We start from the raw sequence: 25,030 nt of genomic DNA, 5'->3' as shown, positions 1-25,030 counted from the left end.
AGCCAGGAGACGAGTAAGAGTACTACCGAACATACCAAACAAAGTATACCGGTAGACACAGCAGTGACAACCACAGAGGTAAGGGACGAAGCGTCCACCTCCAAGGCTGCCATGAGCACCAACCAAAGTGCATTGGCGGCTAAAAGTGAGAACAAAAAGAAGCGCAAGAAATCCCAAAATCAGCTGAGGAAAAACCGGTACCAGAGGGCGGTCTTCATACTAGAGAAGATAGCCAAAGACCAGGCAGCCGGTACCCCAGTTGATGAGGCTGAAACAAAGCCCCTCAAATCCATCGTAGAGGAATATGAAGGCTACCTGAAAAGGAAGCAATCACAACCTCAAGTAGATAGCAAACGAGAGAGCACTTCTCAGAAGAGAAATCGCTCCATCACAGAGGCACCCGGAACTCAGCCCAAAAAACCGAGGCGGAGTGAAGGAGAACACAGCAGCACAACAACGGCAAGGCATTTCTGCGATGTAGCCAGGGATAGCCTGCAGGTGGCCATTATAGATGGAAATTCCTCCTTTCCGGGCACAATACAGGAGAGATGGGTGGAGATCGACGTCAGATTGTCGAGTATGGTGCTAAGCTATGTACTCGACAATCCTGCGGGTCCTCACCCGGAGTTTGACTCCTCTGAGACCCTCAGGGGCTACAGGGACATCAAATGCGCGGACCAGGCCTCGCTAGATTTCCTGACGGGTAGTGTTGCTATAATTAGTATAACGCCTCCAATTGAGGCTTATACCCGCTAGGGACATTCCAAAGAGACCCCGTGCTCGCATTTGGTTACCTCCTCTAGAGGAGCCAGGCGAAAAACTCCTGAGGTGCATTAAGCTGCAGAACAAATCTATACCAGGTATAGATGAGTGGCAGCTAATCAAGGAGGAAAATCCGAATTAAGCAAGCAAGCCAATACTAGTGGCCATTTGTGATGAGTCCATTGAGGCTCTGAAGAATACTGACTACAAAATCAGCTTCGGAATCCGCAAGGCCAGACTAAAAATCTTCCAAGGCGACAAAGCGGCTGACGAAGACGACACGGAAGAGGTCGACGACGCCAGCCAGTTGCTAAGGAATGTGGACATCAAAGAAACCCGAGATGCCCAATAACAACCTTAGATGTGTACAGATAAACCTGTAGCACTCGAAGAGTGCTACAGCGAATCTGTCAACCCTCGTGAACGAGAGGGGCATCGACATCAGCCTAGTACAGGAGCCCTGGATCAATGATGATTCCAATAAAGGGCTAAACAGCAGCAACTATAACCTGTTTTACACACGGAACAGAGGTAAACCTAGGGCATGCATCCTTATTAATAAAAGTATAAATGCATTTCTTTGTCCTAATTACAGCACCGCAGATATCACAGTGGTAAAGGTGGAACAGAAGGAAAAGCCCTTCTTCTTGGTCTCGGCCTACTTGGCCCATGACGAAGACTTACCACCGGCCCCGCTCGCCAGACTAGTAGAGGAGAACAGGAGGGATGATGTTCTAATAGGGTGTGATGCAAACGCAAGGCACACCGTATGGGGTAGCTCCAATATAAACACCAGAGGTGAGTCACTCTTGCACTCTTGCATTTTGAATAGTAATCTAAGTATTTGCAACAAGGGCGATAAGCCAACATTTACTTTCCCAAGCTCGGATAGGTTTCCGGGGTGGGAGGAAGTGCTTGACCTCACGCTATCAACAGACACAGACAGTCTCGTTGTGGATAACTGGAGGGTATCCGATGAGCCTTCCATGTCGGATCACTCTTGGATACTCTTCAGCATCCGCGAGAAGTACAGTGCGCTTCTCACATACCGGAACCCTAGAAGAACGGCATGGGGCAAATTTACCAGTATAGCAAGAAAATGCCTTGAAAAGGGAGGCAACAAGAGAATCAGAAATCCTGAGGAATTAGATTCAGAACTAGAGAAGTTGGAAAAAATCTTAACCACAACTTTTAATAAATCTACTCCGCTAACAGTTTTGAAAAAGAGAAAGTCTCTTCCTTGGTGGAACAGTGAACTTAAGAGTTTGAGAACACAACTAAGGAAAACTTTCAATGAGAGTTTTAGAACCAAAATCTGGCAGCCATATAAAGACATTATGAAAGAATACAAAAAAGCAGTCAGGAAAAAGCTAAAAAGGACTCATGGCAATCTTTCTGCACATCGATAGAAAGTTGCAGAGAAGCCGCTAGGGCTGTGAGTAAAATGCTATTCAAAGATCATATTAACACCTCTGCCTACATTAGGGCTGAGGGAAGTGATTGGACCTCCTCGGCAAAAGAGTCTCTGGAGGTACTAATCACAACGCACTTCCCCGGGAGCCAGCAAAAACCTTCAACGAGGGTTCAACCAGAACCACCGCTGAATGCAGCTGACTATCGACGCCAAATAGTAGACAAAAGTAAAATCAAATATGCCATAAAGAGTTTTGCACCATTTAAAGCGGCAGGTCCTGACGGGATTATGCCCATAATGCTGCAAAAACTAGTAGAACCAATGGTTCTAAGGCTTGAAAATATATACAAGGCTAGCATTCAACTATCTTACATCCCAAGAAGTTGGAAAAGGAGTAAAGTTGTGTTCCTTCCAAAATAAGGCAGAAGAACACACGAGAATGCCAAGGATTTTAGACCTATAAGCCTTACCTCCTGTATGCTGAAGGCACTAGAAAGGCTAATAGATCTACACTTAAGAGCAATAATGGCGAAGAAGATATCGAAGTCCCAACATGCGTACATGAAGGGCCGATCAACCGAAACCGCCCTTCACGAGGTGATAAGTGTAATCGAAAAATCACTACACCACAAACAATACACCATGGCTGCATTTCTAGACATAGAGGGCGCCTTCAACAACATAGAAGTAAATGCGATAATTAATTCTCTGGCACATGGTGGCATAGACGACACTGTGTGCAGATGGATACTATCGATGCTTGAGAATGGGAAGATTATAGCTTCAAACGGCGCTGCAACACAAACAAGCTATGTGAGTAGAGGAACGCCTCAAGGGGGGGTCCTCTCTCCGATTCTTTGGGTTGCAGCGCTGAACGAAATACTACTCCAACTAAACGGTGAGGAGTGAAAGCAGTAGCGTATGCAGACGATATAGTGTTGTTGGTATCAGGCATGTTTCCTTCAACAGTCAGCGAGATTATGGAAAGGGCACTTCGAAGGTTAAACCTATGGGCTAAAAACAATGGTCTAGGAGTTAACCCGAACAAAACAGAACTGATGCTATTCACTAGCCGAACCAAAATACCTCAGTTTCAACTTCCGGTACTAAACGGTACAACACTCACTCTATCCCCCACAGCTAAATACTTGGGGGTGGAGATTGACACCAAACTGTCCTGGGAAATAAATATAGAAAAAAGAATAAACAAAGCATACATGGCCTACTATACTTGTAAGAAAATCGTCAACAAGAATTGGGGCCTTAAACCAAGTATAATCATGTGGATGTATACGGCTGTCATAAGACCTATACTTACATATGGAGCTCTGGTATGGTGGCCAGCGCTAAACAAACAATACAATATTAGAAAATTAAATGGAATACAAAGAGCAGCATGTGCGGGTGTTACGGGTGCAATCAGGTCATGTCCGACTGATGCGCTCAATGTGATCCTGCATCAACTACCAATGGACATTTTTATTCACAAAACAGCAGCTATTGCGGCGATAAGAATAAAAGAATTGGGAGGTTGGAAACAGCTGAACTACGAACATAGTGTAATTCTAAACAAGTTCACTAATCACAAATCAGACTACATTCTCCCAAAGCTAGATTTCAGTAGACACTTCCAGGTGAGGATACCATCTAGACGAGAATGGAGAAGAGGTTCAATAGTAGAGGAAGATACCACCTCAGTCTATACCGACGGGTCCAAAATGGACTGCGGAGTGGGCACGGGGGTATTCTCCGCTGATCTAGGCATATTTCTCTCTATGCGTCTACCGAACTCGGCTAGCATCTTCCAAGCAGAAGTACGAGGCATAGAAAAAGCCTGCGAGGTTCTATTAGAAAACCACGGAAATATACATAAAGCAACTATATTTACGGACAGCCAGGCGGCCCTCCTGGCATTGTCTTCACCCATGACAACTTCCAGTATAGTTCACAGCTGCAAGAGAGCACTAAGCTCAATAAAAGACAAGCTCCAGCTAAACTTGATCTGGGTTCCCGGACACAGGAACTTTTTCGGTAACGAAAAAGCAGACGGAGTTGGCAAAGGCAGGAGCTTTCTCTCAATGAATCGAGGCGGAGCTAATACCAAGCCCGCTAGGATCGATAAAAGGAGAGATCAATAGAACAATTTCAGCAAATTGCAAACAACAGGTGGAAAAACATTACAAATGCGTCATAACTAAACAATTATGGCCAACATATGACAGGAAAAGAACAAATGATTTATTAAATAGGTCAAGAAAAAGTATTTACAGAATAACAGCTACCACAACAGGGCACTGGCCATTTGGGGAACATGCGTCCAAAATGGGATTGCCCTGCAACGATATCTGCCGTGGATGCGGAGTAGCAGGGAACAAGGAAACAATCTTCCACTTTCTCTGCGAATGCCCAGCTCTAGCACAGATCCGACACAAAACACTCGGAATCCACCAAGCACTAAATCTTGAATGGATTTCCACCAAAAGCATATCGGACATAAGTAGTTTCATCGAAACCTCAAAATGGTTTGAGAGAGAAGGTGAAACGTAATAGCAGATACAGGGGTTCTACGAATAGAGTATCAAAATGGCACATCAAGTGCTAATTGAGCCCGATAGGGCTGCACTCCTACCTACCTACCTTTCGTAAGTTGTCTAATTTGGGGGCCATCAAAAATTCCGGCTTTAATCTTTTCCATAGTGAGCTGAGGAAATTTTTGGTAAATGTAAGAAAAGCAGTTCCCATCTTTATACTAGTGATTTTACAAACTGTTTCATGATGCCCAGTTTTATATATAATGGTGGAAGGATAATTTTGTTACGAGCTGCTAATGAATTGTGGACTAGACTCCATTTTTTCTCTCAAGGGCCAGTTTTTTCTCACCCAATACTCTTGTTTAGCTCTACTGTCCCAAAGACATATAAAACAGGGAAACTTGGTATAACCACTTTGTTGACCGAGAAGAATGTTGACCATTTTTAATTCGACACAAATTTGCCACTCATGGTCATTGTATTTTATTTTGTTCAAGCCTAGCGAAATGTTACAATATTCCTCCTTTAATTTTGTACTGTGGGCAATAGGTACCCCAGCGTATTTATTTCCATTATGTAATTATGCGGACTACATAAAGCTACGTTTTGAGTTGCCAATGAATAAACGCCAGTCGTTTGGTTCGTATAGCTTCAAGCCCATTTTTATTAACAAGTTTTTGATATCTGAATAAAAGGTAATGCCGTAATTCTGCATCTCTTTCACGATAAAAACTTATTTTAGTATCCGAGGATAGCAAGTTTTTTTCTTTTAGTCTTAATGCTAACAATTCTGAAGCTTGTTTATAAAGATTTAAATCTCTTACAAGATCATTAAACTTATTTTGGGAAAAGCGTTTTGGCTCATTAGACATACCTTCAAAATCAGCATCATTTTGTGATGAGCTTGGCCCTTCATTGTCTTGCTCTAATGGTTCAGATATATCTTAAGCAGGAATAATGGGATGCCCAACTTATTCCAGTGTGAGAGCGCCTCAAAATAAGCGTTTTTCATAACATTTTCCATTATAGCCAGATCAAACAAAATAACAATTTTTGGGCATTTATTAACCCAATACCCAACATTTAGTACGAATATAAATTACTAAACAGTGGTTATTTATTATATGGAGAAACTATATAAATCTTTTTAAAGAATATTATAACAACTGACTTTTGTCCTTTCAATACCCAATAATAGGATTTAAGGTTGTTAGCTCTCAATCATTAAAAGTTTTTAATAATTTTCAATTGAAAATAATACTATGATGTTTCAAATTACAAAAAATTTCATCAAATACCTTTAAATTTCAAAAATTTATTTAATTTTCATTGTTTTGCATTTTTGATAAGAGGTCTTGAACGATGCAACAAATCCCGCCGTTTATATATTTTTTTGGTAAGTTTCAATCTGGCCATCGCTCGTTTCCAATTGCTAAACGTCAAAACCTCCCCAATCCAGTCAACTGTCAAAGTTTAGGTGGTTTTGACGTTTAGCAATTGTTCTTTCACTTCCAGTGAGAGAGGAGTTGGGCATCCCATTATTCCTGATTTTAAGTCTCTGAGAAGTTAGGTGAACGCTGCGCTGGACGTTAAACACAACTAGTACTTGGGTACTGCCATTTAGCTCGATTTTTAGTGTTTAAACCGTTTATGTTCACACTACAAAAATAACAGTCTACGAGATGATTTCGTGGTTCTCGCCAAATAGTCGGTGTTCCAAATTTAAAGGCACTTCTCTTACCACTTTTCCATAATCTTAAATATTCCACACCAGATTTACAAACACAATTGGGAGCCCAAGAATTCTTATTTTTATCCAAGATCACCCCAAAATACTCAAAATAGGTATCTTTCACCAACTCTGATATAACTTTTCTACAATTTTTAAACACATATTCTCCGCATATGTAGCAAAAATGATCTGGTTTATTTAAACAACCGCTTCTTGAACTACTCATGACGCAAAAACTTGAGAAACTAATCTTAACACAGTAAAATACGCCTGTTTTCGATTAATATATATGCTTAAATGATAAAAATCAAAAACAAAGTAACTCGAGATGCTCAAAAATTTTTGAGGGTAGATTTGACAAAAACAAGTAATAAGTGAACAATATGTATCAATCGCAGAATTCGCGGCAACAGACAAAAAGTTCAATACTGTAAACTAGTGTAATTTATTACCAAACATGAGTCAAATGCATTCGTCATTAAAAATGGTTGATATCGCTACATAAGTTCCTTCCCAATCCTTATATGTATGTATATCAGGCATAAATTATTCGGCCATCTGATTGACAAATTTATGTGTTAGTAGGCCAGATCTCTCAACGAAAGTGTTTAACATTAAAAATGAAAATTTAGTACCTTTAACCCTCTTATACCAAATATACTTACCTTGCTGATTTTATCAGATCTTGCACTAATAGGCGATGCATATATTTATACTCCTGCAAAAACCTGCAACATAGTATAATAGGTTTCTTCACCTAATTGTTTTGTGTAACATCTAAAACTAATCGGGATAGGTATAAAGTTATACATATATATTTAAGAAATACTGTAAGCCGTTATAACTACGCCACTAAATAAGATACAATACTGTAATTTATTACAAGGATTGGTTAAAAGATGAGTTTGCGATTCTCCCCCAATCGGTTTAATCTACATGTCACATTGCCGAGAACAAGTATTTGAAGGACCTCTCCACACTCCGTGAAACTAGATGAAACCCTTCGCGCTTTCCTTCTTGTTACTATAAAATTTTATATTTCGCATTAACTGTATTTTGATGCATTTAATGTAGATATCAACACATGTCATTTACATTATAATTTAAAACGAGCAATAACGGATCATATCATACATTTTATTCGATATTGCAATAATCTTTTATTTCGTCTGTCCAATCAGTTTTAAATGTTGTTTATAAGTACTTTCTTTGATTCTTCGCTGTTTTTAGCTACTTATGTACATACATATGTCCATGTTCTCTTATCATTATCAATTTACATTATACAAGCTTGTATATGTACATGTCATGAAAGTGATACAATCGCATGTGTTCTGTTTATATTTGATTATGTAAGTCTGTATGTTAATTGGATTTGTCACTCCTCACGAACTTAAATTATAATGAAATGATATGTTCTCAATTAGAAGGGTTAATGAACAAAATATAAATATACATAAATTAGATATATTACTTAATACTGAGTTTTTTTGTCTTGGAGCGGGTTCATTTACAGGGAACAAAAAAAACGGGAAAATCGCGAATGCGGGAAATATTCTACGGATCAATCTGAACAACTTTGCCTAAAACTAGTTTTGTGTCGGCAATTTATGAGGCGAAGTTTTTCGTCAGGTTTTATGATCTCCGAATGAAGTTTTAATCGTAGGTACATTTTGATATTCTATTGACAATTTGTCGGAATCGGCCAGATCGTAGAACTAAAAGATATGTCTAACATCTGAGAGATTCAGATTATTTAAACTTCGCCGGTTCGAAATCTGTTTTAGAGCCAGAGTCTCTTAGGCAAAGTTCTACATAATAATCCAGAGAGAATTTCTCTCACAAGCGATTCATAGAAAAAATAATCGACCCGCAGTCCTTAACATGGATATTAGAGTGTTTGTTCTCAGTGCCACTGTCCATCTTAAGGTGAACACTTATATCAGGGATAATGGGATGCCCAACTTATTCCAGTGCGAAAGCGCCTCAAAATAAGCGTTTTTTATAACATTTGCCATTGTGGCCACATCGAACAAAATAAGAATTTTTGGACATTAAAACACCCAACATTTATTACGATTGCAAATTATTATGTATTGAACTTTCAATAAATTGCAAAACTACTAAAATCCTTTTATATGATTTTATGATATATTTATTTATTTATTTATTTATAATAATTCATATAACAAAAAGAGTTTTATTATATAAATACATAAACGCAGCACTGGCTACGAGGCCTTCAGCCGGTTATGATATATCGGGTGATTTTTTAAGAGCTTGATAACTTTTTTTTAAAAAAAAACGCATAAAATTTGCAAAATCTCATCGGTTCTTTATTTGAAACGTTAGATTGGTTCATGACATTTACTTTTTGAAGATAATTTCATTTAAATGTTGACCGCGGCTGCGTCTTAGGTGGTCCATTCGGAAAGTCGCAATTTTGGGCAACTTTTTTCGAGCATTTCGGCGGAATAGCCCGAATTTCTTTGGAAATGTTGTCTTCCAAAGCTGGAATAGTTGCTGGCTTATTTCTGTAGACTTTAGACTTGACGTAGCCCCACAAAAAATAGTCTAAAGGCGTTAAATCGCATGATCTTGGTGGCCAACTGCCCATGCATCCCGAAAAATGCACTGTTTGGTGTGGTTTGTACGCTGGTGGAATCATTGGACCGTATTTTTTCAAAGATGCTGTTGGACGCAACGTTACGGTGAATGGCGATCGCTATCGTTCGATGCTAACAAACTTTTTGTTGCCAAAAATGGAAGAACTGAACTTGGTTGACATGTGGTTTCAACAAGATGGCGCTACATGCCACACAGCTCGCGATTCTATGGCCATTTTGAGGGAAACTTCGGAGAACAATTCATCTCAAGAAATGGACCCGTAAGTTGGCCACCAAGATCATGCGATTTAACGCCTTTAGACTATTTTTGTGGGCTACGTCAAGTCTAAAGTCTACAGAAATAAGCCAGCAACTATTCCAGCTTTGGAAGACAACATTTCCAAAGAAATTCGGGCTATTCTGGCCGAAATGCTCGAAAAAGTTGCCCAAAATTGACTTTCCGAATGGACCACCTAAGACGCAGCCGCGGTCAACATTTAAATGAAATTATCTTCAAAAAGTAAATGTCATGAACCAATCTAACGTTTCAAATAAAGAACCAATGAGATTTTGCAAATTTTATGCGTTTTTTTTTTTAAAAAAGTTATCAAGCTCTTAAAAAATCACCCGATATTAAAACAACTGACTTTTGATATTTCACTACATAATAAGTGAATAGTGAATTAAGCCTGTTAGTTCTCAATTAATAAATGTTTTTAATCATTTGTAATTAAAATTAATTATTCTATGCATCAAATTGCAAAACGTTTCATGAAATATATTTAAATTTCACATTTTCTTTGATTTTCATTGTTTTAAATTTTTATTAGCGATCTTGAACGGCGGCAACAAATTCCGTTCACATATACATATTGCCGTTCCTGTCATTCTATCATGACTATGTTCCAATAAAGCTTTGCATAAAGAGTGCTTTTTAGGTATTCCGTCTTACAGCAAAAAATTTTCGAAATGGGATAATAACATTTTAAGGCATCAGATACCAAATGTATGTATACCCCAGTGAATATAGTTGATTTTTTACCGAAAATATCGTTCATTCTTTAATGTCTAGCATTGAAGTTCGGAGATAATGTTTTTGTGAACACAGCGTTCACTTGTGTCAAAAGTGGGTAAAATTAGGTCAATACTTTCTCTAGCCCCATATATGTTACCTCATATGAGAATTTTTGTTATTTGTACTTTACTCTAATGATCAAATTTTTAGGATCAGCGGGTTATGTGTAGAGAAGAACTTTTCTTTTCAACCTTCCTAAACTTTTGTAACATATCAAGGCCTTGTGAAGGTTTAATCTATATACTGGCCTATTACCTTATGCCCAAATGAACGAGTAAAGGCGTTGGTTAGTTTACATTGCAATTTCTTAAGTAGTACAGAAATTTTTTCGTAATATATACATTTTCTAAAAAATCAAAGTGCTACATCTACTATTTTTACTACTATACTACACCCTATATATAAATAAAGCAAATTTAGATTGATTTACATTTTTCCATACATGCCCATAAAAAGTTTCAAAAAATATCTTTTTACCTGCTACTCTATAAGATGGAAGAATAAATAGTGAATATTGTTCTAGAAGGTTTCAATTGAAAATATAGAAACCTATGTGTTTAAACACTTGGTATATTCGCAGCATAGAATACATATACATACATTCATTCAAGTGAATTTGAATTTTTTTAAAGATAATAAAATTAAACTCTGAAATGCTTAACATGCATAACAAAAACATCTATTGCAAAATAAAGTGTGTGCTTATTTTCTCTTGACATTTTTTGCGTGTTTTTATATTTTATTATTTTTAAATATAAACAAATCCAACTTGTGTCATGTAATATCCGCAACACAATATATGATTTGCTCAAGTGGTCATGAAATTAGGATAACATTTAAGAATCCATTTTTCAGAAGATAAAGTGGCACACATAAATGTAAAGCCTTAGTGCATCAATTTTTAACTGTTAATGTTTCAAGGATGGTCTTGAGGAATTTTGTTTTAAAAAAATAAGTATAGATAAAATCTGTATATAGGACACCACTGTCGCTCGTTAAGTTGCAATTTCTTCTAACACAAATTTTAACAAAGAAAATTCAGCTTTTAAAGAATAAGCTGAAACTACTTACGCCAGTGGGAAGTACGTTGGTAATGTGTAGGCATCCATCCCTTTTTAATGAAATCATGCGACTAATAGTTTAGTAAAGTTAAATGTTGTTGTGTGAAGGAATGTTTCCGTTGTATTTATTGATGATTATAAATGCTTCTGGAGTTTCATCTACTATAACATCACTTTAAATTCCGTTAGCTGCTAATAGAGATATTTTACATAATTTTGGATTTTTTTTTTACAATTTCAGCAATCATGCAGTTGCATACGCACATCCGCATATATTTAATTAATTAAAATAAGTGGATATGATTGATATCGCCTTTTCGAACATAAACGATTTGCCGGCGGATAGTCTCGTTTTGGATTGCGGCAAAATTTGATTGCGGCTTATTCGTTGCTTTTCATTAATGTTTTGAATTTATATTTTACATTTATTTTATATAATTAAATTATAATTTCAATGCACTACAAATTTTATTATATTTTTTTGTTGTTTTACAGATATTAAACTTTTTAAATAACACGAGTTAAATGTTCAAACATACTAATATATGCGAGCTGATTTTGATATATGCATGTAATATTAAATCCAGTGCTGTTTAATAAATATGAAAACGAAGCGTTCGTATAGGTATGTGAGTATATATAAATAAATATGTGTACATATGGCGAAAGTGGACAATCTAAGCGCGTACGTGCACCTTTTACTTGTGTTATGGTCGTACTGAATATCAGGAAGTTGAGCATGGATGCAAGCGCAAACAACTTGTATCTGCAATGTTTGCTTATTATAGCTAGAGCAGAGACGATTTCAAGTATGGATACACGTAGGAAATAACAGCGGTAGCAATACGACAAAGCGATCGACAAAAAAAACAACAAGAACATCAATGTTAATGTAATGAAAGACAACTAAAATTGCCTCGAAAACTAACAAAAAGAAAATACATGACTGGCAGTTAGATGTTGGACATACTACCACACATACATCCACTTATCCCACATGTTCAACATTGAGACGAAGCTGCTTTGGCATGCTATGTATGCTATGTATGTTGTGAAAAGCAGGTTGTTGGTGGCTGCTGAGTGGAACAATTGAGTACACACGATCGTATGAAGCGGTTCTCTTTTTTAAATAACATCTCTTTTGAGTTAGATTTATTTATTTATCTGTACATTAGAGCGGGTAGATTTTTTAAGTAAAAACGCATATGCGGGGAATGTTCTACGGATCATTCTGAACAACTTTGCCTGAGAGACTATGGGTCTAAAACCAAAAAAATCAGGTATTTTTAAGGCTAAATTTAAAAAATCTGAATCGGTTGTATGGAAGATATGAACAGCTGCGAGCAAATTTTGATACATATTTTGCACTACATAAGGTATTGATACCAATTATACATTTAACGTCCCTATTGCTCTCAATTTGAGTTTAGTTTTAATTAAAAACCGTAATTTCGTAGAACAGATAGCATTGTGTTATTTGTAACACCCAGCTTAAAAATTAGATTTCACGTAAAGGTCATTGATTTTAATATGCATAAATTGTATGTTTGAAAGTTTTTCCCTATTTTTTGAACTGATAATAAAAAAAATATTGTGTTTGTATCCTTTAATGTAACGCGTGAAACATTTAACTGCGAAAAACTGAAAATTTTTTAGAAACCGTATACAGACCGGCAAACCTTTAAAAAATACAAAATATTGGTTGGACATAAAGTAGCAATGATCTGCAATGAGATAAAACATAAAAAACAACAAGAAAACAGTGATCCCAGAAGGATTATTCCGAGGGAAATACTGCCAGATATGCAAAAACTCGACCACTAACGGCTGTTGTAGATATCAGGGAAGAATTAAATTTAGCATGCGTATTCATATAGTGAAAAGAATGTCTAAAAAAATCTATTAAAAACTCACACAGCTCGAAGTCTTAGATTTGAACTGGAACATCTGACGTGGCCAATAGCAAAATGTAGGAACATACTTTGGACTTAAGCATGGTGATGTTTTTCATTAAAAAGCGTTGGTTCGATTCAACGAATTGAAGACATGGTGGATCAGCACACTTATGCCAGTATACTACAAAGAATTGAGTAGTGATATTATAGATATAACGAGCGATTTTCTACTCGACTTGCACTCCTACTCTTTAAGAGCACTCGTCAACAACTCAGTGTAAGGGAACTGCGGGACGGCATTTCAAGCTCCTTACGTACACCTGCGACCGAAACCATTGGTTTTCGGAAAAATCAAAAGAACAGCCGTGCCGCCACGGAGAGAAACGTTACGATTGCAACGTTACGATCGACCTCAATACGTCCGGGATGGGATAGATACCGAGAGCTGAGAGGGAAGCGAGACGCCTTTGCAGACAGAAAAGGAGAGAAGCCGAAATGCGTGGGTCGACAAGGGTAATGCTCGAAAATGACACGAAAAAATGCGGCGACTAACAGAAGGTTTCAAGACCGGACCATACTCTTGCAGAACCCAAGGAGGTAATCTAGTAACCGATGCCCAGAGCATGCTAAAGTTACGAAGAGAACACTTCTCCGGCTTCTCAATGGCAGGTAGAGCATAACACTAGGAGAAGGTGAACCCGATTCCCCAATCGATGACGATGGAGCATCCGTCCATTGCCCGAACATGAAGAAGTTCGAATAGCAATTACCCGTCTGAAGAACAACAAATCGGCGGGGACCGATGGATTGCATGCCGAGCTATTCAAACACTGCGCGAAGAACTGATATGGAGCATGTATCAGCATCTTTGAAAAATATGGTCGGACGAAAGCATGCCCAACGATTGGAATTTAAATGTGCTCTGCTCAACAAACTGATTGGACCTTATCAGTATGGCTTTAGACCTGGAAAATCAACAACCGACCACATATTAATCATGCGCCAAATCTTGGAAAATACGCGGGAAAAGAGAATCGACGCACACCACCTTTTCGTCGATTTCAAAGCTGCTTTTGACGGAACGAAAAAGAGCTGCCTTTATGCCGCGATGTCTGAATTTGGTATCCCCGCAAAACTCAAACGGCTGTGTAAGCGGACGTTGAGCAATACCAAAGCTCCGTCAGGATCGGGAATAACTACTCCGAGCCATTCGATACCAAACGAGATTTCAGACAAGGCCACTCCCTATCATGCGACTACTTCAATCTGCTGCTGGAGAAAATAATTCGAGCTGCAGAACTCAATCGAGCAGGTATAATCTTCTATAAGAGTGTACAGCTGCTGGCGTATGCCGATGATGCAGATATCATTTCGACGTTTCGTTGAAACCAGTATCAATACACAATGTTAGCCTGGAAATCTAACGCAGAAAAGCTATTACTAACAGATGCTACTTCGGATAGAGTAGGCAATTGGGAAGTAAAGTCCTCTCTCGACAAACAATAACCAAACTCTATAAGTCACTCATTATTAACGTCCTGCTACATAGTGCAGAGGCATGGACGATGACAATGACTGATAAGACGACGTTAAGAGTTTTCGAGACAAATGTTCTGCGAAAGATTTATGGTTCTTTTCGCGTTGGCCACGGCAAATATCGCATTGACATAGTTACGCTGGCTAGGCTGGCTGTTGTCCGAATGGTCGAAAACACTCCACCTCTGAAAGCATTCGACGCAGTACCCGCCCGGGAAAGCAGAAGAAGAGAAAGACCTTCACTCCTTTGGAAGGACTATGTGGGGAAGGACCTGGCTTCGCTTGGAATATCCAATTGGCGCCACTTTGCGAAACGAAGTAACGACTGGCGCGCTGTTGTTTACTTGGCTATAACCGCGTCAGCCGTTTCTACGCCAGCAAAGAAAAATATTATATAATAATTAGTAATATTTTGCCAATAGACGCAGTCGTATATCTTCAGTAGTAATATTTTGCAGAAGATAAGATTGGTATTCCACCAGGACAATGACTTGAAATTCGCCAGTAGGCTGTCACAGGAATGGTATCAGATCATTGGAATTGAGGGTATACATATACTAGCCAGCTCGTTCTCCTGACTTCAGTCCCATTGAAATCCTTTAGACTTATATAAAAAAATGTGTTAGGAAGGCTTAGCCCATAAAACAACAACGAGCAGTTGTCCGCCGTTAGGAGTTCATGGCGAACTATATCTCCGAACAGGTTCGTAACACCAGCGGACTCTATGAAGTGACGTTGTAAAGTTGTGACTAAAAATAAAGGTTATACCATCAATTACTGAATATAAGGACAGAGAGAACCACAAAAATATCTTTCAACTATCAATTAAGATTACTCTTTTTATGCACTACTATTTTATTGTTCTTCTTCCTTATTGGCGAATACATCGTTTACGCGTCACTCGTTCTTTCTTTTCGTTGTTTGGAGATTCTAAGTGCAGTCAGGTCCTTTTCGACCTGTTTTTTATATCGGAGTGGAGGTTTTCTTTTTCCTCTGCTTCTGCATAAATCTTAAGCAGAATCTTTCTCTCGAAAACTTGTAACGTCGACTCATCAGATGTTGTCATCGTCCATGCCTCTTCACCATATAGCAGGGCAGGGATGATGAGGGACGTGTAGAATTTGGCCTTTGTTTTTCGAGGGAGGAATTTACTTCTCAATTGTCTACTCAGTCCGATGTAGCACCAGTTGGCCAGACTTATTCGTTGGTATCAATGCTGGTTCCAAGATAGATAAATTATCTATGACTTCGAAGTTATGACTGTCAACAGTGACGTGGGAGCCAAGTTGCGGGTGCGACGACTGTTTGTCTTGCCTTCGTTCGTTACCAGATCCATTTGCTCCGCTTCTTCGCCCAACTTGGAAAAAGGCAGATCTAACGGTTGTTATGGCAAATGATACCGATGCCTTCAGCACCTGTATACTCTTATAAAAGATTGTGCCTTCTCGATTAGCTCTGCAGTTGGAATTATTTTCTCAAAGGGTAGATTGAAGAAATCGCACAATTGAAATTCGCGTTCTCTCCTGACGGAGCTTTAGGTATTACTCAACGCCAGTTTACACAGACATATTAGTTTTGCAGGGATACCAAATTCAGACATAGCGGCATAAAAGGAGTTCCTTTTTTTGGTATCAAAAGCATCTTTGAAATCGATGAAGAGGTCGTGTATGTCGATCCCTTTTTCACGTTTCTCTTATAAGACTGATGAATATCTGGACAGGTGTTGATTTTCGAGGCCTTAAGCCACCTTATTAAAGTCCAATTAGTTTGTTGACGGTGGACTTTAATCTATCACACAATACGTTTATAGAACCTTATATGTGATTGTTAGTTCTTCTATTTTGTTGATTGGGCAGAGCACAATTTAATTCTAATCGTCGGACACTTTTCGTCCGACGTCATATTCTACAGAAAATGCTTTCTAATGTATTGCTCCAATTTGTCATTATGAGAATTAGAAGTGTTAGTGTGATGTATTTATCTTCTTCTCTTTACTAGCGTAGAAACTGCTTACGCGGTTATAGCCGAGTTAACAACCGCGCTTTAGTCATTTCTTCTTTTCGCAAGGTGGCGCCAACTGTAAATTCCAAGCGAAGCCAGGTCCTTCTCCTCCTGGTCCTTCCAACGGAGTGGAGGCCTCTTCCTCTGCTTTTCCCGGCGGGTACTGCGTCAAATACTTTCAGAGCTGGAGTGTTTTACGGGAATAATTAGTGACTTACAGAGTTTTGTTTTTGTTCGTCTAGAGGACTTTACTTCTCATTTGCCTACTTAGTCTGAAGTAGCACCGGTTGGCAAGAGATATTCTGCGTTGGATTTCGAGGCTGACGTTGTTGTTGGTGTTGAAACGTTCCAAGGCAGGCTAAATTATCTACGACTTCGAAGTGTCATGGGTGCCTAGTCGCGAGTGCAACGACTGTTTGTTTTAGGACAGGAGATATTTCGTCTTGCCCTCGTTCACAACCAGACCCAAGCAGAACTAACGGCGCGGTTTTTAAGGCCAATAATGTCAATAGCATCAGCATACGCCAGCAGCTGTACACTCTTAAAGAAGATAGTACCTTCTCGGTTTAGTTCTGCCACTCGAATTGTTTTCTCCAGGTAGGTTGAAGAAGTCACATGGAAGAGAGTCGTCTTGTTTGAATCCTCGTTTGGTATCGAACGGCTCGGAGAGGTCCTTCCCGATCCTGACGGAGCTTTTGGTGTTGCTCAACGTCCAAAATTAAAATAATGAAACATATGGTTATTGCGTAATTCATTCTTTTTTATATACATACATATGTATATCAATGTACATACATCCAGGAATACGGCAGGAAAATCTAATTGTAAAATCTTGTTCGAATCCTTATAATTATTTATGTACGTATGTATATACATTCATATATATGCTATGTACTTATACTTACATACATATGTATATCCTAGCTTTTTTCATAATGTGACATTTCGAATACATATGTATGTATATGGCAAAGTGTAAAATATTTCTAGCAAATGCAGCAAGAACAAAAATTTACAGCACCAAAGCGAATAGCATAGTTTATACCTGCTTTTTCGAGTATACGATAGTTTATGGTATCTGCTTCAATCACAGTTACATATGTATGTGCAAACTTTACATTAATTTCTGTTTAAAAGCATTATATTGCCTTATACATATATAGTACATACATATATAAAATTATATAGAAGTGGATATGTAGTTGTACGCTTGTGTTTATATTATCTAAACACATACGATTGGGTGCGCACATTAATGTGTGCACATGTGCCATATTTATGCTTAGTATGCAATTATAATATTTATATTTCAGCGCGAAACCATTTAATCTTCGGCCCTTGTGTGCTGCTATTTTTAAACTTTTTGCAACATGTTGCTGCAGAGTACAATAGTTTTCTTCACCTAACTGTTGTTTGTATCTCCTAAAAATAATCCAGGTAGATAAGGAGTTATATTTATATACATACATATAATGGTTGTCAAAAAAGTCTTGCGGTGTTTTTATTGAATTTTTTTTTTATTGAAATTGAAGTGAATTTTTGATGACTCATGCCCAGCTCTTGACCGATGCTACGGCTGCTACTATGCCGGTCTCTTTCGAACAATTCAGCGATTTTATCGCAATTTTCGACGACACGCCTTCCGGAACGTGGCGCATCTTCGACCACCTCTACACCAGAACGAAAACGTTGAAACCATCGTTGTGCGGTGGAAATGGAAACTGTATCGGGTCCATAAACTGCACGGCGGCTTGAGATGCATTTTTGCCTTTATTGTAGTAGTACTGTAAAATATGCCGTATTTTCTCTTTATTTTGCTCCATGTTTGCGACGCTGTAACTCACGAACGACTTAAAAGAAACGACAATCAAGCAAACACGTGTTAGCGCATGAAATAAGCTTTCCAAAAAGGTATAACATGACCCGATGCGACGAATAAAACTGGAACTACGCGCTTTCAGCGCCAACTAGCGAAAATACCGCAAGACTTTTTTGACAACCTATTACTATGTAAATGATCAAAATGACGAGGCGAGTTGAATTCCTGGTGACTGTCTTTCCCCACCACCCATGCAAGCGATAACTTGAGTAAAAATTTTGATATCTTAAGGAAACTTGGTACATATGTTTCTTGGCAAAAAAGTGAGGATGAGTTCGGAGATGGGCGAAAACGGACCACCGTCACGGCCACAAAACGCCATTATTCAAAAACCAATAAATTGTCCTGAATAAGCTCCGCAAAAAGATAAAATACTGTTATCTGGTAAAGAAATATCATTACAGAGGAACATCAGCAGTTATAACATATCCTACTCATGCAACTTGCAATGATCAAAACCCTGGAAATACCTTCAGATGTTGGCAGAACTTTATTTACATACATACTATATACAATATTAATAAATGTTGCGAAAGAATTCGACATTCATTGTTCGATAATACCGAGTGGATAAGAATCAAATTTGAATCTTATAAACTTATATTATATGCCATAGACTAAATTATTTTTCAGCGAAAACTACGTATGTACATATATCAAAATCATCTTCAAATAACATAATCGGAATTCATTATGTGAGGGATATGAGGTTTCGACCAAGGTCTAGTCCATATTTATATTGAGCGCAAAACTTTTAAGAAATTTTATAATTTTTTAGAAACCTTGTCCACTTGATTTTAATGAAATATCTCACATTTTAATCAACCTAAACGATTTAAAGCCAACTGGAAAGCCGGACTCTGACTCTGACACTGAGTCAAAAATGGATTGAATCAGATCAATAATTCTCTTAGTTCTCATATACATATTGGAAAAATTTTCGAGTTTCCGCATTTAGCGGTCAATAATAGATTTATCTTACTAAAATTAAAAAGCGTATTTTTCTAATAATAATGCATTTCTGTGCTAAAAATTGATAAAAGTGCTTGAAAACTTGCCGACCTTATATAACCAATATCAAACTTTACGCCTTAAATATTGGTGAAGGTATGTTAGGCACCTTAATGAAACTCAGAGCGCATCTTTTTCTCTTAGTAATATACACTAATGCCAAAAATAGATAAAATCGGGTTAATACTACCCCTCTTTACCATATCCCTAATATAATATTTCTAAACTTTTTATAGTATGGATATACTTTACATAGTTTAGCCCATTTCCGACGGCACCAAGATTCACTGCATTGATTTCATTTCAACTTTTTATTTTGCTTATAATAAAAAAAAAACTCGATGCTTAAAATTTTTTTGATTGTTACTTTGAGCCGTTTAGCCACGGATTCAGAAAGATGCAAAATCGCATACAATTATTGATTTCACGACATACTTATTTCATTTCATTTCATTTTCAACTTGGTGATTTTTCAAAGTTGCTGGTCGAAAAATCGACCTACAGCTATTGGTGCCGCGAAAATCTGAAACTATTCAGATATACTAATGATTATTTATTTATTTATTTATTTTATAATTCTAATACTTAAACCGTATGCAGAATATGTGCACACTGAGGTGGTTGAGTTATACATACTAGGGGGATTCTCTTGCTCTTGCAAGATTGCAGATTGCAAAAATCCTATACCGAAATATACAAGGGCACGAGAGCACCCATTGCAGGATCTAGTGATATATGAACGGCTGATTCGGTCAATTTATTGTAAATGACTATTGTGCATGACTATTGTGAATTGGCGCACCTTCTGCATTCATTCTTAACAAAAAAAAACTGTACCAAATCTTTATAATATAAATAGAAATAAAATCTATTGAAAATTTACCTTCCTCAACAATTTAACGTCAAAATATGTATTTAAGTAAAATGACAGCTAGCACAGAGTTGCAATTATTTTTTTACGTGTCATTGCACGAGAATAAACATGGTTTTTAGTCTGACATATTTCACAGCCATTGCAAATAATTTTCTGCGTGTGTTTGTTGTTGTGCCGGTGCACCAAGAGGAAATATCTGCAATTCGTGCATCGTGCAAGAGCAAGAGAATACCCCTACCATGTTTATGAAATTGCTTGAAAATATGCTCTTGAGGAGACCTGAGTAAAGTTAAACGTTAATACAAGAAGTTCAGATAATAATAATAATAAGATACAAACGTTGTTTTTCAGGTATTTTCGATGTTATAAAAAAACAAAGTTTTATTGAAATATTTGTTTCATATCCATACATACATATATGTACATATGTATGTGTGTACATGTGAAAATATTTATGTATGTAAATATGTATGCAAGATTTTTATGAATACATACTACGACTGAGAATCAATCGCTAGGAAAATAAAAACTCTGAATGCTTGATATTTTTAAGCAAATTATACGTCCAATAAATACACGGTTCTATTAAGAACGTTATTGGTTAATTACGTTTTATTGCATTCATAGTTGTCAATTTCGGCAAAATAAAAAGATGATGCGATATTACTATGTATTTAGGTGATATACTCGTATACAAATTATTTTGTTATGTTTTTTATATCAGCTCCATACGACGAAAAAGTTAACTATTGACACAGAGTCGTGAGACATACATATATACATACGTTTGTATATGCATTATTTAAAAATATATAAAAATTCTCTTTCGTCTCTGACAAATCTCTTTGATTACTCTTTTGAAGGGTATGCATGTACATATGTGTGTGTAACGTTTACACTCAACTGCAAGTTAGAATGCATCTATTTAGTTGTATGTAGTTGTATACATATGTATAGTATATGTGTATCGCAGTTCGATGTCTTCATTATTGGAGTCTACTGGCCTTATGCTTTTCGTAACTGAAGCACCTTATAGTTACAAATATACAAATCAATTAATTGCTTCAATGAGGTTAACGTGAATTGATCACGCTGTTGTGAGAGCTTAAAAAAAGTTTAGAAAATTTAGATGTTCAGAAAATTTGTGGCTTTTGACTGAGTAATAGATTCAGATCTTACAAGCTTACTCCCTGCTTTTATTAACATGGGATTTTGCCTGGAATTCAATTTGGAGCTAAACCAAGTTACGCACTTTCCACTCTGGATTCCAAAATCATAAAACCTTTATACTGCTTAGAACTCTGAACTCACCGGAAATTAAATTATTTTGTTGCTTTTTATAAACACTATTTCTCTGTCATGGCTAACTTTCATTTAAGTGGAAATTCTTCCCTATTCACTATAATATATACGATATTCTTACATACATAGATATACAGTTCATAATGATAGCTGCACTCCCTGTGTGTCGAGAAAAACAGAAAAAATTACTATTTTAAATAATTATTTTGCCAATAAATTATTTTTATTTCATAAAAGTATAAACATAGCATCATTAAATAAGGTTTCGACTTGATCCGACAGAGTTTCAGAAAATAAAACGTAACTTTATAAGTAATTTTGTTTTGATCCAGTTCCAACCGAAGCTCTTTGTGCTGACCTTAAATAATCCTTGGATATTCATTTAAAATCAATCGCACAGAAACAAACGCTCTACAGCTAGCTAATTGCTCTCGAACGTTCCAGAGTTCCCGATAACCAAAATCTAATTATCGAATAACTCAAACATTTTTTTTCGGATTTGATTAAAATTTTTAGAGAATAATATACTATATATAGGATATTATATTATATGAAAATGCAAAAATCGATTTTTGGAAAATTCCGGCTAACTAATTTGTAACATCTGTAAAGTTAAAAGGTTTATTTATGCGGTATTTATTGTATATCTGTGCATAATATCTTCTATGATTTCATTATTATTGACACAAGGTCTGAAATTTCGCACCAATATTGAAAAAAATAATTTATGACCAGTTAGGTACTGAATTGTATTTCATAAAATGAATAAATGAGAGCACTTTTATTTTTATGATTATCCCAACGGCATATATGAAACTCGCATTGTCACATATTTCTATTAATGTGCAACTGTATTTCGGTTCTCAAACCGCTAAGTCTGTAAGCAATTTAATTCGAAAAGTGTGTATAGCCAGTTTTTAGAATATAGGTAGTATTTACAAGAGCGTTTTGTGGGGAATTCTTAGCTAAACTTTTATGGCGATATAATTTCTTCATTATACTAAATTTTAGCACTTCCAGTGACTCTTTCATATTTTGAATATTTTGGAGATTGGAAAGGGCAGGAGGTTGTAGTCCAATTCGACCAAATTGCCGGTGGTGATGCGGAATGCTTGAGCTTGTGCGTTGTCATGGTGTAGGGTCATCTTTTATGTTCACAAAAGTGAGTGAACAAACTACCCATCATTATACCCTGAACAGGGTATATTAAGTTTGTCACGAAGTTTGTAACACCCAGAAGGAAGCGTCGGAGACCCTATAAAGTGTATATATAAATGATCAGTATGTTGAGCTGAGTCGATTTAGCCATGTACGTCTGTCTGTCTATCAGTCCGTATATATACGAACTAGTCCCTTAGTTTTTAAGATATCGTTTTGAAAATTTGCTACCACTATAACATACATATAGCTGCCATATAAACTGAACGTTCGGAATCAAGTTCTTGTATGGAAAACTTTCACATTTGACAATGTATCTTGACGAAATTTGGTATAGAGGCAACTATGTAATCTCCGAAGAAATTGTTCAGATCGGCTCACTATAGCATATAGCTGCCATACAAACCGAACGATCGGAATCAAGGGCTTGTATGGAAAACTTTTGCATTTGATGTGGTATCTTCACAAAATTTAATGGGTTACTGCTTAAGGTAATAATATAATCTCCGAAAAAATTGTTCAGATCGGATTACTATAACGTATAGCTTCCATACAAACTAAACACATATTTACTAAAAGAAATGCACCTGTGAAGAGTATATTAGCTTCGGTGCAGCCGAAGTTAACGTTTTTTCTTGCTTTTTAATGAACCCATCATTATAAATTTTTCTAAAATTCGTGGACACGCCTTTTGCCAAAATTTAGTACTGAGCTTGGCTGCGCCTAGTTTATCGAAAATCGTATATAGTGCGTAAAATCTTTTCTATATGGTAAAATGCTGACGACCCGTATAGTACAATCTATTTGGCAAAAAGTGTTTCCTCAAGATCAAAACTGATGTCTAGAATCCTGGACTGATGTCTGAAAACGATACCGAACATGAGGACATCAGTACATATTGCTGACTTTGATGTATTAATAAAATTATAAATTTACCTAATATACCCAGAAGAATGCATCATCCTTGAGTATTTTTTGATTTTTCTTTTTAACTGTAATACATATGTATATAATACCATGAAAATCTACAGTGTTTTAATTGCGTAAATTCTCACTGCACGAATAGATGGATTAACATATAAAAATATATTTCCTTTACACGTTTTCTTTTTTTGCTTTGATTTTTTTAATAGTGAGTTTTGTTTCAAAATCTGATTTTTGTTGCACTGTCTTATTTGACTGTCTCAATTAGCCGTGCAAAATTGAGATCAAGTATATAAAATATATGCTTTTCGAGTTATTCGATAATTAAGAAATGGTCCTCGACCGCTCTGAAACGTTGATATAAAACTTCAAATACGGTTTTCTTCAAAAAACGTTTTTTTTTGAAATGGTGACCACTGCAAATTGAAAAATTCTATGGTAATTTAAAGCTCCTACTTAACTTTTGGGTTTTCACGAAAGTCTGGAAAAAATTAAAAACCAAAAAAAGATCATGTACTATTTTATCTAAACTAAGAATTATTATATCTTTCTCCTGTTAAATTTAGGTGAGTCTCCAAGGATTAGTGGATTAACACAAGCAAAAATTACTTTTAAAATAATTATTATTTTTTTTTTAATTTCTGTCAAGCCAAGTCGAAACTTCATTTAATGATGAATTATTTAATATAACTTCTGAATCTAGTGAGCTTGGTAATTTTTTATACATAATTATTTATTGCTCTGCTAAACTTGAACTAAAGTAAAATCACTAACTGGGGCTATATTTGTATACATGACACAATTCTTTAGATTAGCTCGTAACGATCGACCACCTTAATGGTTCCCTTCTTAAAGGGAGATAGTATAATGTTATAAAATAGTAATTGGAAATTCTTAGTTGTTTTCCTAAACACACGTTGTCTCAGCAACTTTTTGAAGGCATTATTTACCTGTCATCCAATTCATACAGGTTTTTTTTCGATTTTTGTTTTTGTAATTTTTGTGTCCGTAATGGCAATACTCTTCGCTTTATTATGTGAAGAACGTCTTCATTAAGCCATCGAAAAACTTCAGAATGTGTATAGGAGATTGACTCACAAACCCACATACACATGCATATGGATATGTCGGTCTGTTTATTTAACAGTGCACGCTGTCAGATGGATGGTTGTGTATAAGATATTGCAGGCAAGCAATTATGTATGGAAAACAATCTCGGAAGCAACAAATAAGGGATGAAATGAGACAGTGAAAAGCATTATATCTGCA

The 25,030-nt window shown here is 36.6% G+C and overlaps 1 protein-coding gene across 6 annotated transcripts in view; it reads right to left on the bottom strand.

The window, feature by feature from the left end:
* Positions 1-24,768, bottom strand: part of LOC120779723 (transcriptional activator cubitus interruptus) — a 53,074-nt gene extending 28,306 nt beyond the window's left edge. For 3 of the 6 annotated variants that reach the window (XM_040112093.1, XM_040112095.1, XM_040112094.1), the window contains exon 1: positions 11,192-11,640. In XM_040112093.1, coding sequence (XP_039968027.1) covers positions 11,192-11,225 — 34 coding nt within the window. In that variant the 5' untranslated portion in view covers positions 11,226-11,640. Of the gene's footprint in view, positions 1-7,104; positions 7,132-11,191; positions 11,641-11,720; positions 12,129-24,711 lie in introns of those variants that run through there. The other 3 variants (XM_040112092.1, XM_040112096.1, XM_040112097.1) reach the window with 3 other exon arrangements.
* Positions 24,769-25,030: the final 262 nt, after the last annotated feature.

This window comes from Bactrocera tryoni, unplaced genomic scaffold (genome assembly GCF_016617805.1).
Source record: "Bactrocera tryoni isolate S06 unplaced genomic scaffold, CSIRO_BtryS06_freeze2 scaffold_11, whole genome shotgun sequence".
In the NCBI taxonomy this organism is placed as follows: Eukaryota; Metazoa; Arthropoda; class Insecta; order Diptera; family Tephritidae; genus Bactrocera; species Bactrocera tryoni.
Note: the sequence above shows the minus strand (reverse complement) of the source record. Positions and strands in the feature narration are given on the sequence as shown.